The sequence below is a fragment of the Amphiprion ocellaris genome, chromosome 9, assembly GCF_022539595.1.
Source record: "Amphiprion ocellaris isolate individual 3 ecotype Okinawa chromosome 9, ASM2253959v1, whole genome shotgun sequence".
Taxonomy (NCBI): domain Eukaryota; kingdom Metazoa; phylum Chordata; class Actinopteri; family Pomacentridae; genus Amphiprion; species Amphiprion ocellaris.
In genome coordinates, this window is record NC_072774.1 from 14547383 (window position 1) to 14562567 (window position 15185).

Genomic DNA, 15185 nt, shown 5'->3' on the forward strand with positions numbered 1-15185 from the left:
ATGCTGTCTAGGGATTTATTTATCATACACGGGTTGTTATTTATATGTTTAGGGCCCTGAAATAAAATATTAAAGCCACGTAATTTAAAGTTCACAAGCTCGAACCACATGTGAAGCCAAAGTTGTCGCGTGTGCAGCATGTTGAACCCACACAGGAGCGTTAAAGGGAATAAATTCGTGTACAGAGATGATTTATTGTGAGTGAAACACGCGGTGTAGGCTGAGCTGTTTCCAGAGGAGGACCGGTGCCGTTCAGCCCACTGCAGCCGCGGTAGGCTACTTCCGTTCCGCAGAGGGCGACAGGCACCAGCCTCGACTGTGGCGGAGGTCCAGACACAATAGAGTGGGTAAGTTTTATTAGCGAGCAGAATACACGCTTAAAGGCCGATGTTTCCTCGTAGAAGCGCTGTGTACGGAGTAGTTTAGCTGCCCGAGTGTGTTTTCAGCTCAAGTCCGAGGTCTGCCGCTCACACGCCGAAGAGACAAACAAACAAGACGGTCGTGGTTAGTTAGTGGCACGGAAAAGGGGCTCCGGCTATGTGCTGGAGCGGAGTAGTTCGTAGCTACTATCTGACGCCTTTAATGTTTAATTCTAATATTTACACATTTGGTTTTAATGGAAGGCAGCCACACAATGTATAGTAAACAACACAGCACGCGTCTGAATATAAATTACATAATATATTGTACAAGTCGTTGGGCCTGAGTCTTCGTTGGAGTTGGGGTAGGTGGGGGGCGTTAGCAGGTAGCACTAGCTGTGCTCATGATGATGATGAGGAGGAGGAGGAGGAGGAGGAGGTGGGGGGCACGACTGGCAGAAACTAACGACATTTATAAACAGTTAGTTCCCAGTGTGTTTTACTTGAATTTACGGTTGTGAAATAGTTAACTTAAATGTACGCGTGTGTGAGGTGTGCGCTTCAAGCTAGCTAGCATGTCTGCTATCGGCAGTTCGTTCACCGTCACGGAAAACGTTAGCTAACGTTAAAATTTAACGCAGGAGCTAACAGCTTTGTTTGCACCACCTCCTCTCCCACACACACCTACTGCTGGAAATACCACTGGAACTCAATGTTAGTAGTGTAATTTACTAGATAATAAATTATTACACGCTTAATATACACATAATAATGTTGACATATCACCAAATGTTTTGCGATAGTTGCTAATAATTAGTTGAACTTGATGTAAGGTGAAACACTACAGATAAATGAGGTCATTTTTTAACCGAAAGAGTTCACCTTAACTTCCCCAATTCAATTCTTACAATAGGACTATAAATGTATAAAAGAAGAGCCCTAACTTGCGTTGATTTGGATAAAGCCAGCTTCAAAAATTTTTGTTTGACATTTTACAGTCGAGGATATTTGCAGAGGAGATTTTCAATATATGCGTTATCACTCCATGAATTATACAACACCATGGAGAGTCTTAAAGTATCAGTTTTTATCACATTTGTTTTGAATGAAATGCTAAATAAATCAAGCTACACCATCTGACACCCTTTTTAGTATTAAAGGAGATCTGTGACCAACAAACAGAAAATCTGGGGGTTGAAATTTAGAATAACACAAATTGCAGCACAAAACTTTGTCGAACTGCCTTAGTTTATTTAGTATATTTATTTGCACACTTTTATGAGCAGTGTTTCATTGTTAGACCTTCAACAGGACCAGATTGCCTAACTTGCAAAAAGTGAGACAGTCTGGGTGTGATGAAGGTTTTAGGAATCTGCTCGAAATTCCTGGGTGCTCCTGTTCCTCTCCTATGCCCTTGCCTCATTAAATAGATGAGTGAAAATCTTCTTTGTCTTAAATCATGGCACATGTTTAAAGTAAACTGTTTAGCATTTATGCTTCATTCTTCATAAGCTATTACTTGTGATAAGTAATTTACAACTGAACAACTTACATTGCATTTATTTCGCCATGATTTTAGTGGAAATGATTGTTTTTGCACTTCTTTACTACTGAAAAAAGAACAGTTGTGGGTATGATTTTTGCCACGGCCTTTACCAGAAAACACAATATGAGTTATACTGCAATGCATCTCTGTGGCACCACAACGGTTCATTTAACATGGTATGTTGTGACACATTTTACTTGTCAATATTGTTACTTGGGTAATGTTTCAGGTAATTGTGCAACCTGAGTACAACCAATCAGATGTTATGTGGGTAGGACATTGCTCAGACCACAATGTGAGGACTATAGATAGAGGTGGCTTGTTCACTTATATCATTGGTAATTGCTTAAGAACAAAATATTTTACCAATAATTTGATAAATGCCGAATATTGAATCCTGTAATTTGTCTGTAATCTGATGAGAATAAAATCAGAAAATTTGGTGTATGTAATTTTGACTGATGTGGAGTTCTGGCTCAAAGTAGGAGAAGAAACTAATTTTGATAAAACAGTTCATAAACATATGTCTTCTAAAGTGTATAAAATGTTGTGTAATAATCACCTGACTGTTTGCTTTGAATGTTTTCTCTCTGCGAATCTAAAAGAACACATGATATGGTAGCAAACTATTCCAAAATCTTAATTTTGACAAGTGCATGAAAAAACAACATTTTTGCTTGTAGTGTCAAATAAGCAGATTTGAGCCACTTAATACACTAATAGTGTAGTTTAAATGCCTGCAACAAAGGCCTGTGTTAGTAGCTGCTGAATAATGAAAGTGACTTGTAAATTATGACATCCGTCAGCTAAATTACAGCAGCTGCCCTAGTTAGAAATCAATCTACCACCACTCCTCTTCATGCAGCTGTGCTGTCTGTGAAACTGTTTTGCTGTCTTACTGTCTGCCTTAGGTTCCGGCTCTTCTCCAATCCAAACCGGTATGTCGGATGAGGATTCCCGTGCCAGCACCAGCTCTTCCTCATCGCCACCTTCATCCAGCCAAACCAGACACAGGGACACGCCTTGCAAGAAGAAAAGGGAGAGCAAAGCCAGCATGAGCAAGACCTCCAAACTGCTTTCCACCAGCGCCAAAAGGTAAAAGTAAAAGCCCAGATTATGTAATGATCAGCAGTTATATTCTGGTATAGCTTTCTCGTTAGTCAGTCTGATTTCTTTCTGGTAGTATTGTAGGACTTGTCTTGGAAACAAAAAACAGTTGGATTTTTTTAGATTGACAAATATAGAAAAATCTACTATGACACCCCATTACACCTACAATGAAGGTGGACAAATTTCGATATCTGAAGCATTAACACCAAATAACAGAAAAACAAGGTGTGTTTTTTAGTAGTTTCACCTTACATTATTTTTCAGCAGTCATTCAGGGAAATATCTATTATAGAAGAGGAACACATGCTAATTCCTACTTAGGCAGTAGCTTCAACAGATCATAACTTACAGTCACAAGATTGGCCACACAAAGCTTCCTTTTTCTCTTCAGGGGGAAAAAAAACACCTCTCACACGCTTGGTCTTATTATAGCCCACTTTCACAAGCATTCATTCTTCTCTTACACAAGAAATCAAAAGCAGAAATTGCATTACTCACGAACTGATAAGGTTAAGTATTCTTAAATGGAAACTGTAATAGTACTTTCAGTACGTGAGATTTATACGGGACTTAATATGTGTCATTTAAAATTTCATTGATGAAGGTCTGTTTTTAAAGATCAGTGTTTTTTTGGAGTTATTACTTTTCCAGTGACTGATTCGTTTTGTTTGCAGGATTCAGAAAGAGCTGGCTGACATTACACTGGACCCTCCACCAAACTGCAGGTGAGTTTCACTCTCTGTTCATAGGCTGTTAGTTTTCTGTGCATTCGTGCACTCATTAGTAATCCACAGAACACACTATTTTTCTCCACCAACCGTTGTAAACTCTGATACTAAATACTCATCTGAATCCAATTATCTTTGATTCTTCCGTGTGCAGAGAAAAATGAACCAGTAACTGCACATTACTTCTCTAAAAGTGGAGATGTTTATCCACCAGAAATCTCTTTAGGCTTGTGCAAATTTTATGTACTCTTTGAAATATTTCTGTAATTATTTGCAGTTTTATGACACCAAAACAAAATGTTTATGTGGATTAGCTGCTGATACAAAATGTATAAAGATGGCAGTATTTTTAATGATAAAGCAGCTGATGCTTGTTGATCAAAATATAAACAAATATCTTTCAGAAATATCTGCTTCATTTTATTGAAAGAGATTGGATCATTGATTTGATTGGCAAAAATAACCTATTAGTGCTTTTTGGTGGACACCGTTTCTGAATAACCTCAAACATATTTCTGGCGTTTGTTCACTGCAAATTCTGGCAACATTTACTGTGGTCATGTTTGATGGCCATCTAAAATTAACTGATAATATCAACTGTGTAGCTGTGGTTTGTTCAAATCGCAATTGTCCACAAAGATGGATAGGTTTGTGGTTACAACTTTGTGCTAACATTGGCAGAGAAACCACAGGGATGAGAACTGATTATATACAGTAAGTGAGTGCATCACTACTACTCATGTTCTGCTAAGTAAATCAATGGGACTGTAGTGTTTCCTTTTTGTCCGTTCAGAACTGGTGTATGATTGTGCACATTCATCCGTGGATCTTTTAAATATCTAAAATGCTCTTTTTTGTCAGTTGAAAAATGTTAATGTAACCTTAATTGGTCAAGTGAAGCACATGTAGCTGGTATAAGATGGATGGATCTAGAACCATAAGTATACATTTCAAAGGAAATAGTCATTTAGAATTGAAATTATTCATAAGGCAGGTGATTTACAGAAAATTAACTTTGTGGATTGGGTAATCAAATTGTCACTCTTGGGTATTTTCTAGCATAAACACAAACATTTGCAAGTTTACTCCAGACTCAGGATCCAGATAAAAAAACAAGACATTACATAGAAAAAATATTAAAATAATAATAATAGTTTGCTGCTTTTTATTCACTTTGTGAATATCTCATTGTTGGCTCTGGAAAACTGTGATGAGGAAATTGATTTGGAAAATAGTTGTCAGATTAATTAATAATGAAAATAAGTGAGCTGCAGTCCTTAGTTCCTTCGGAGTCTAGCATGTTAGTTTTAAGTGTGAGTGCACCTGCATCTCTGTTTGCTGTGATGCTATGATCAGAAAGACTATCCCAGACACTGGACAGTCTGGGTTCAAGCATCGCTTGCAATAGGCATCCTCTGCCCTTCAGTGTCCTCAGGCAAATCATAGAAGCTCTCCATGCTCCAAGCGACTGCTCAGCAGCTGAGTCTGACCTCCGACCTCCCTATGAAAGAGAAACAAAATAGGAATCTCTCCCATCATGGCTTAGTACATCAAACAAGTAACCTCAGGCCACAGACCATCCCAAAAATGAACACCAACCGGATATTTCCTAATAAATCAAAGAAACAGAAATTGGTATTTATTCACAGTCACGGCCTAAAACTGTGCTTGGAATTTTTGTTGTTACTGCTGCAACTTTTCATCAGACTTATTCTCATGCATAAAACAGCAGCATCTCATAGTTGTTCTCGGTGTGAAAAGCAGCACAAGACAAGACAAAAGCTGTTAAATTTCAGTTGGTTTGCTTTATAACCCGCCACCTTCATTTAAAAGTCGATTGCGTTACAAAATAAAGCTTTGCTACAGAGAAGCACATAGCACAAATGTTGAAAATAAATCAATTTGCTTGTTCTTATTAAATAGTTACTTTAAACTATGTTGTTATATTTTTCATTTTGCAGAAATACTACAGAATTTGTAACATTTTTTCAGTTTTTCTTTTAAAACTTCACCTACACCTACAAGTATTGTCTTCTTGCACAAGGCAAGAAACGGAGTCCATGGAATCACTCAAAATGTTTTACAATGCATAAGAAACCCTGTTAAAAACCTGCTGTACTTCTTAACTCACTGAGGCACTGAGTGACAAACTGAAGGTGATTTGTGTCTCTGACTGCACCATGACTAAAGCAAGATGAAGTTCCTGGTTAGATTAATAGCTTAAATCATGGATTAGGGATGGATGACTGCAGCTGAACGTTCTAACACTGAAGGACAGCCACACTGATGAATAGGGTTGCGACATTTCGGGAAATTCTAAATTGACTAATTACATAATGCTGTGTGACAGCTTAAAATACAACCTGTCTCAGCCCATGATTGATTGAAAGCCACGTTTAATTGCGTACCAGGCATTATATGGTAATTTGTCTAGTGTAGAAATGTGAAGAATATGGCAAAATGCGTAAGCTTAACTCATGGAAGAGGGAGATCTATATTTACAGCAATTATTAGACTTTTCTTCATGAAGTCTTGGTTTTTGAACAGATGGCTTGAATTGATAAGGACAAGGATGGGTATGAAAACTGTAGAAGACAGTCTCAGGGATACTCTCAGTGCTAATATGTTAAAGTTCAATCTTTGTTTGGGTTTCTTGGCTTTTCCAGTGAAATTGGAGCTTGGTGAAAACCTTAAATTTGATCAGAGTAGTCATGATTTTTATTTTGGCCATAATTGTGCAGCTCTGCTTGACAATGAATAATTCCACCAATCTCAGAGCTCTATATTTCTAAGTCCACCTCATTAAATAATGAGAATATTTAAATTTCTTTGTGTAACTGTCACTCAGTTGGTAGTATTGTACTTAGTCTGCTGCTGCCTTTCAAGAAAACACTTCTAGTTCAAACATTACAATCACGTTTGTAAATCTCCATTTTAAACAGCTTTTCATTGTGCAGACACAACTGATGTCCGGCTGCGTTAAAACGATGCCTCACGCTGTTTTCCACTTATGAAAAAGGGGGCTTGTTGAATCCAATTTTCTGAACGCAAGGTAGTTGAAGCAAAATGACTGGATCCTATATCAGATTTTTGGGTAATCATGAATGCAGATAAGAGAAATGTTGCTTTGAGGCAACGTAGCAGTGTGTGATGGAAGGAAAGTGTTATATCATTGTAATCAGCCACTTGGAAGTAAAGCGTTTCATGTGGTGAAGGTTTTCATCTGTCACATTTTTGAGTAGTGTCTTTTAACATCCAGTTAATTAGCCCAAACTGCACTCTCTGGATCGATATTCTATCTTGTTGTTGGCAATGAAACTCTGCGAAATGTCTGTGTTAACTTTGATCAAAAACATAGTGCAGAGTATGATACCTGCCCTCCATCTCCTCCCCCAAAGGGGTTTTTAAGTCAATACTGTTATGTCTTGTACTCATGACCCCCAAGGGGCTCAAGACCACATGTTCTGCATGTAAGTGGGATAAAGGCTGGGCTGCTTTGAGGAAAAATCAATACAGATTACAGATCATGATGCATAGACACTTCACTGGGGATTTGCTTTGAACTTAGGCCTCTTCTGAACGATGCACAAGGGAAAGCAACTTTGACCAGTCTGCATTTAAAGGAAAATATACCGAGTTTGTTTATATGACGGTAATCAACAAAATCTGAAATTCTAAAAATGTGATGGTTACATCTGTAGTAGTGCAGTTCAAAGAAGTCCCTGATGCTTTTCCCTTGAGTCATAGAGCTTCAAAAATAATGGAAATTTTTCACAGAGCACCATATCTGCTGAATGAAACGTACAGCAACAGCAAGTGCTCATTTTGTTGGAATTTCCCTTTAATGACACATGGCTGGCAGTTCTTGAACGGAAGATGCCATCTATAGTCAGGTTCATTCAACTTCTTTCTGATGGCACACCCACGTACTTCAGTATGCTGCCGTTCATCATGTTATACACACAGTACATGAATAAACGTGTCGTTCATACTATAATACACACGGCACTACTGCTGCCATTGGTGCTGATCCAGATGCATCTGTTTGAAGTAACAGCAGTTTATAATCTACATTGATGTATTGACGCTCTCCCTTGTTGTGTGAGTGTCTTAGGTTTTTTTTTTCTTGTCTTCTGACTTTATTTATTCATGATGCTATATTTGCCGGTGCTTCTTGTCTGTTTGTAGATGAGGTTAACTTTGTAATGGCTGAGTGTTTTTGTTTCCCCGTGGTTTGTTTTTTTCTTTGCATTATCAATTAGACAGTGTGATCCCGCACGATAAATACTAAAGTTAACCAACAGGGACAAGAACCAACATTTATTTGTTAAATCAGGATACAGTAGCAGATAAAGATGTACTGTTTATGCACTATAATTAACGAAATACACTTTGACATATTAAGATGATTGTGTATATGTAAGTGAAAGTAATCTTTCTGACTGCAGTGCTGGCCCAAAAGGAGACAACATCTATGAGTGGAGGTCGACCATCCTGGGACCACCAGGCTCTGTGTATGAGGGAGGTGTCTTCTTCCTGGACATTGCCTTCACACCCGACTACCCGTTCAAACCTCCCAAGGTACCGACGTTAGCACCGCACATCTATTAAGTCACCTCACTCAACCAGTAGTGGCAGCACATATTCCAACTAATTCTTTGTTAAAACAAGGTGTGGTGCTGTGTAGGTGAGAACAGGTTGTCTCTGCTTCAGATGGAAAATGAAAAACACTTAAGGTTCATCAGATACCAAGGCCCTGCACAGTGCTTTATAAGATTAGAAGGTAGTATTTTATTTAAAAAAAAAAAAAAAAAAAAAATAGTTACTTCGGATAGCCTGGTACTGTAGCTTTTGCTCAACAGGAGAACAGTAGCGTAGTGTATTTGTGAGGATGGTTTGGTACTATGTTAAGCTGCAGATTTGGTACTCTAGTGACCATTTTGAGCAGCAGGCAAAGAATGTGACATCAACTCAAAATAAACCAATGGGGCTGTGACCTGTTCATGTCTTTTTAATAGTTTTTGACAATATTATAACAGCTCAAAATATTTTAAAAATCAAATTAATGTCTATATTAACAAATCACAATCATGATTTTGGCTTCCCACAATGAAATTAACAGTGATATTGAAGTTAAAATCCTCTAGTCATAAAAATAACCCATGCAGATAGAATTTCATGGTTTCAACTTGGCTAAATCTGATATTAGAACACCTCATTTTACTCTGCAGACATTTTTTGGGTCACAGACCTGTGTGAGCCACACTGAAGTACCTTAAGTGTGGAGAGCAGAAACATCAGGAAACCATAGCATCTATTCCAGAGCAGCAAGTGAGACATTTTGAGTACATTTTAATCTATATTTTGCCTTTGGGAGATGCACTGAATTTAGGTGAAGAAGAGCCTTACTTTACAGAAAAAGCAAAGATCCTTACACTAACAGGAATGTAGTGTGTTTAGGTAAAAGCGCTGCTCCATTTATTCCAACGTGATAGTTTAAAAAAAACAACAACATTTTGTTCCTAAAATCAATGAATAATTGTGATTATAATTTTGGCCATAATCATGCAGCCCAACAGCAGTGTTAATATTAACAGAGTTAAATGATGCTCAAGTTTTAGTAGAGTTATGCTTTTGTCAGAATGCTTGCACTGAGACCTTGGTACTGTTGCAGCAGACACAACACATGTACAAACAGAACTCACAGTCACATCAACCCTCCTTTATTTATGTCCTAACCATCCCAACAACAGTTTAAGGAAAAAAAAAAGTGTAGAAGGAAGTAAGTGATTTGAGGAAAAAACAGGACTTCTGCCTCAATACAGTTTAGATTACTATTTCAACTATCTGTTCTCTCTTGAGCACTGCTTGAATTATAGGAACATACACCAACCAGCCACAACATTGTGACCACTGACTGGTGAAATTAATAACATTGATCATGTTGGTACTATGTGCTGTTCTGCTGGAAAACCTCGGATTTTGGCATCAGTGTTGATGAGACTTAGACAGCCAAATGAACATTGTCCTGGAACAAGCAGACTCCTCCATGCAAATGGCAGCCCTAAATGTCACTGGCCTACCCTCACAGGAAAATGCACTCCCCCACATAGCAAAAACATCAAATAATGAGGAACATGACAGTCACCCAAGATGTTGCTTTGACCTTCAAACTTCCTAGAGCCCATTCTGATGAAGCATCAACAGGATGCACTGGAACAAGTTTGATTCCCAGAGGCCCCACTGCACAACTCAGAGTACCCAAAGGATCCACTGTCAAAGTCCTGGTGCCAGACCCCTTAGGACACCCTGACAGGTCCTCTTGTCCATGCCCAATGGTTCAGAGCATTTTTGACGACATAAGGGGGACCAACCGAATATTAGGCAGGTGGTCATAATGTTATGCCTCATTGGTGTATGTTGCAGTGGATAGAGACACCTAGAACTGCCTATCAGACAGTATATTTTTCTGTTGGCTGTGCTTGGATCTGCTTCATAATTGGAAACATCCCCTTTTGTTCAGCTCATTAGAGCTTGGTCTGCATGCTCTGGAACCATGTTAGGCATTTGCACAGTCTTTACGAATGACTGGATGAACAGTGGTGCATTTGTTTGTCCCCACAGGATTATTTGGACCAATTAAATAACACTGTGTAACAAAATAGTCATTGTGGTGACAGTGAAGATGCCGGTCCCAGTGGTGAAAGCATTGTTTGTTAAGGCTCATTACCAGTGGGATAAAACAGAACAAATGTCATAAAAATAGTGATATTAGCCTAAATGACAATGAAAAAGAAGATGAAAAACATACTGTTCTGGAGGGATTAAGGATAAAACAAGGAATCACAACACAATATTAAAGTACTTGTTTATTTTGACTCATTAAAAACCACCCTTACATAGATCAATGGCATGTTTCTCAGCTCTGAAACATGATTTATTTTTGATAAAATACACATTTGGTCTGGTGCATTTGAAGGAAAAGTTTGGTTTATTATGTAAACGTCAGGAAAAGATGAACATTAGATTTAAAATTACCCATACAAGCCTGTTCTCTGAGAGTCACAAATGAGTACACACCTTTGATGCCTCATGTTGACCTACATCAAACCTACAGCTGAGAGTTTTCCAGACTTCAGTTATTTTGCTCAGTGTTGCAACAGCACATACCTTCTTGTTTGATTAGTTCACTGATAAGCAGAAGTGATTTTCCTTACTACAGTGTTTTTCTTGCATCTGCATTACCTTTTTTCAGCCACCAGAGGGCTGTGTTAGGTTAAGTAGCCACTGCAGTCCAATATTGACTGAAGTTCTCTAAATATAGCACTAACAGGCTCTCACTTATTGAAATGTGTGGCTGCTTGGGCATATTTCCAATTAGTTGTTCAGACAAAGATGAAGCTATGGGAAAATTCATTTTAAAGTCTTGTAGATATAAATGTCCTCCTTAATAAATGACTGTTACTTTATACTGTGCTTGTCATGGTTAACTGCATGGATGAACAATAAGCTACTGCTCTGTCTTGACTGTGGACTGCACTGTATTTGTGTGTGCAGGTAACTTTTCGTACGAGGATCTATCACTGCAACATCAACAGTCAGGGGGTGATCTGTCTGGACATCCTGAAGGACAATTGGAGCCCCGCCCTCACCATCTCCAAGGTGCTGCTGTCCATCTGCTCCCTGCTCACAGACTGTAACCCAGGTAGGACTGGCATGTTCATTTGAGTGCTTAAACAGTGACCAAACTGCTGGATCAGTTCTTACTAGTTGTTAACTGTCTGAGGTGTGCAAGTTAAGTCACCATTAGACTGAAGCAACATTGCATCAAAATAATTTACCTTAATCATTTACACAGCAATTTTCCAAATCTAAAGTTAAGAAGTGCATTACAAGACAGTAAAAAAAAACCATGATCATGTTTGAAGAGTTAAGCATGTAGAAAATAAATACTCAAGTAAAATCACTAAAGTCAACAGTATGTTTGAAGAATGGACTTAAAAGAGGTCACTGACTCATCCGACCTGATTTCCTTGAGCACATCATTCCTGATCCTCAGAACCCCGACTACAAACGCTCCGTCCTGTCTTTCAGCTGGAACATTGTTTTATTAGAATCTTGGTCTTGGTGACTGTAATCTGTTACTTTATGCCAAACTGGGATTGCTACTACATCCCAAAGCAACAGACAAACAAGTCACATTGTGGATGCAGTTTTAAGCTTCATTTCTTCTCTAGTGTTAGATCTACACAGAGCCTGCACTGTTGCATTTATACATGTGTGCTGGTGTTTCTGCGTCACTCTGCAGGTTACATGTTTCCATGCCACTGTGTTGAGTTTCGTTTTGTACTTACAACAATAGGAACTGAAACTGAGCAGATCATGAAATTGCTGCGACACAGAAAAGAGAGAAGCCACCGGAACCGATGGGGTCTATGCAGGGATTGGTAGAGCTATGAAAGCAGCTCGTGGCTACACTGGCAGAATACTGGCTGTTGGGTTGGCATTATGAGCAAGCCAGATACAGTCACAGCCTTTAATATTTTGTTTTACACAGTATTATCTGTGTACAAATCAAGATATCATCTAAAAATGGCTTATTACTACCAGTGGGTGTTGTTGTGTGAGTTGCAGTGACGTGTAATTGCATTTTTGGTCAAGTGTAAATCAGGCTATGGTGTAGAGTCAAAGCAACACATCTGCATTGAACCTACCCTTAGAAATGTAACCACACATCACGGCAACACAGACCACAATATATTGACTTGTGCAAAGGTAGCACTTCTGTGAAACAAAATCTAATCAGCTGTGATTGTATTTGGCATACTTATAATGCAACAGCCAGTGTAGCCAAGAGCTGTTTTCTGGTTTTCATGGCTTTATCTGCCTGTGCATAGAGGCATTCAGCTTCTGTCTTTTCTGTGCTGCAATAATTACAGTAAAAGTAACTGTTACATTTAGTAACTCCAACTGATGAACTACGTTTCAGTTGCTTAAAGTACACAAAGACACTTTGTACTGTGGTGTAGAAATCCCACTGCTGACTAGAGTTTCTGTGATGTGATTGCACAGCAACACAGGCCACTTGCATAGACTTGGTGTTGATTCAATGCAGGAGAATAAATCAAGCTCGTGGTTTAATGTGCAAAGCGTTCTGCAGCAAACAACTGACAAAACTTTTGTTGCTGACTCTTGAAATCTAAGCAGCAACAACCATGGACTGAAATTAAAGTTGATACAGAAAGGGTTAGTACCACTGTGGCTGGGATCAGAAACAACCCATTTTACCAGCCTTAATAAGGTTCAGCTAGATAAAGTCAATATTAGTTTAAATGTACACTATATTCGCCCCCTTACCTTCAGACTGACCTTTTCCAATGGGGAAATTAAGTTTTTGTATCACTCTTTTCAGAACGACCAACCTCTGTTGAGAAAAGCAGTAATTTACCTCAGAACACAGGAGTTGCTAGTCTGTAATTGTGTGACTTTTGTGTTTTAACATGTTAGTTTAGTTCTGAACCAACTTGTTAAAACACGCAAGTCACATAATAACAAACAAGCTAACCGACTGAGGCAGTGGTAGACCAGTGACTTCCATTTTCTGCAGAGTAAAATAACATTTTGTTGAGTGACAGCTTTGATGAAGAGTGCAGAGGGATATAAAAAGCATCATTTCCCCATCAGAAAGTGCATTCTGGTAAAACAGTGGAATCATTCTAAGTGTACATAGTGCAGGTGATACCCCACTGATGAAATATTAAATAAGTACAAGTCATTTGAATGTCACTAGCTAAACTTAGACCTCCATAACAGAGTGTGGTGGTGTTGATTGTGAAAATGATTCCATGATTTAAGGGATCGTTTGGTTTTATTGTAGTGGGGTTGTATGAGGTTTTTGTCAGTGGAAGACTGCTGGTGAATGTGATCAGCAGCAAAGTGTATTTTAGCCACATAAGAACATCGATATCTGTTGAAAGTATGCTATATTTAGAATATTCTTACTGCTTTATCTTGCAGACAGACAGCCCTTTCCTTTGGCATTAAATTCTCTCTCCCGTAGAGCTTCTGTGTTCCTACACATAGTGCACCTGAGCAACACACTGTATTACTCTGCAGATTGGATTTGTCAGTCAGGGTGTATGACTGCACTTAAGCAAAAAAAAAATATAGAAGTTCTACAGTTTAAAAAAAATAGTGTAAAGGAATGGGATGTTGCACAGCAATATGAAGTGGTGAGGATATTTGAAAATTAGCGTACATTTAAATGAATACAGATTTTTTTTTCCCCCTAATGTTTGGGTGGCTAAAGTACATTTTGTCACTCATCCTGTTCACAGCTGTTATCTATCTTGCCAGCATTCTTCTCCGTTTCAAACTGAGGGTGTGCCTGAAGTTATCAACTACAGATAATACACTGACGAGGGATAAGTACCTCATATAATCTTGCTTTAAAGAGTGATTTAGAGCTCCTTAAATGCCTCCTAAGCAGCATACCTGAACCGCACCTGAAACGCCTCATGAATGATGATAAATGTTGTCAGTGTAGCCTCATTGCAGGAAACGGTGTCACGTGGACATCCTATTTTAGTTACTAAATGAACTTGGATGCTAGGAGAAAATGCTGCCAGGGACATTTTCCATTTTATAAGCCACTTGGGGCTGCAGATAAAATCTAGTTCAGTCATTTGTTCTGACGTGTGGTTGCTGCTTTATTAAAAGCTGGGACAGATTTTACTTGATGAATAGTTTCCTATGTAATATGGAGAAGAAAAAAACACAAACACATTCTTGAAAGGCTAATTTAAAACAGCCACATTAACCTAATGGAATCATATTAAACAGGAGATGCATTTATATACTGTCAAGTGCCATTTTGTTAACCATTTGTCCGGTATGTGTGGATAAATTTACCTTGAAACTTACTCTTCCACTCAGCTGATCCCCTGGTGGGAAGCATCGCCACCCAGTACACCACTAACAGAGCAGAACATGACCGAACAGCCAAACAGTGGACAAAGCGATACGCCACATAAACCCACCAAGGACAGCCGTGGGAGGACAAGGAGGGGTGGGGGGCTCTGGGTTGTTTGTGTTGGGGGGTTGTTTCTATCTCAGATTTTTAGTACTTTATTGTCTGGTATATTTTTTGCTTCCTGATTAAGTTATCTCCACAAATATGGTAATAAAGGAACACAATGGAAAGGAAGTCTTGTCTGCCTCTTTTTTTTTTTTTTTTTTTTTTTTTAACATTGTAAATAGGGTGGATTCAACATGCAAACTGGCAGCAGTCAGCAGGCTGAGTGCGCTTGGAAGTCACATTTTAAAATATGAATGGGAACTTCCACCATGATTTTATTATGCTAATGTCTTATTTTGAGTTCATTTGGAATCTTGTGATATCCGATTTATCAACTGTGAGCACATTAACCATAAATTTAGCTA

General features: G+C 38.6%; 1 protein-coding gene across 2 annotated transcripts; it reads left to right on the forward strand.

Moving 5' to 3' along the window:
• Window positions 1-189: 189 nt before the first annotated feature.
• Window positions 190-14949, forward strand: LOC111579335 (ubiquitin-conjugating enzyme E2 E1-like). Of its 2 annotated transcripts, none has more exons than XM_023286588.2 (6): window positions 190-347; window positions 2817-3000; window positions 3690-3740; window positions 8192-8324; window positions 11301-11448; window positions 14679-14949. In XM_023286588.2, the coding sequence occupies exons 2-6, from the start codon at window positions 2846-2848 to the stop codon at window positions 14774-14776; spliced, it is 585 nt and encodes a 194-aa protein (XP_023142356.1). In that variant the 5' UTR covers window positions 190-347; window positions 2817-2845; the 3' UTR covers window positions 14777-14949. The 2 variants fall into 2 exon arrangements, with proteins under 2 accessions (XP_023142356.1, XP_023142358.1); XM_023286590.3 differs by having other exon boundaries at window positions 208-343.
• The last annotated feature ends 236 nt before the right edge of the window (window positions 14950-15185 follow it).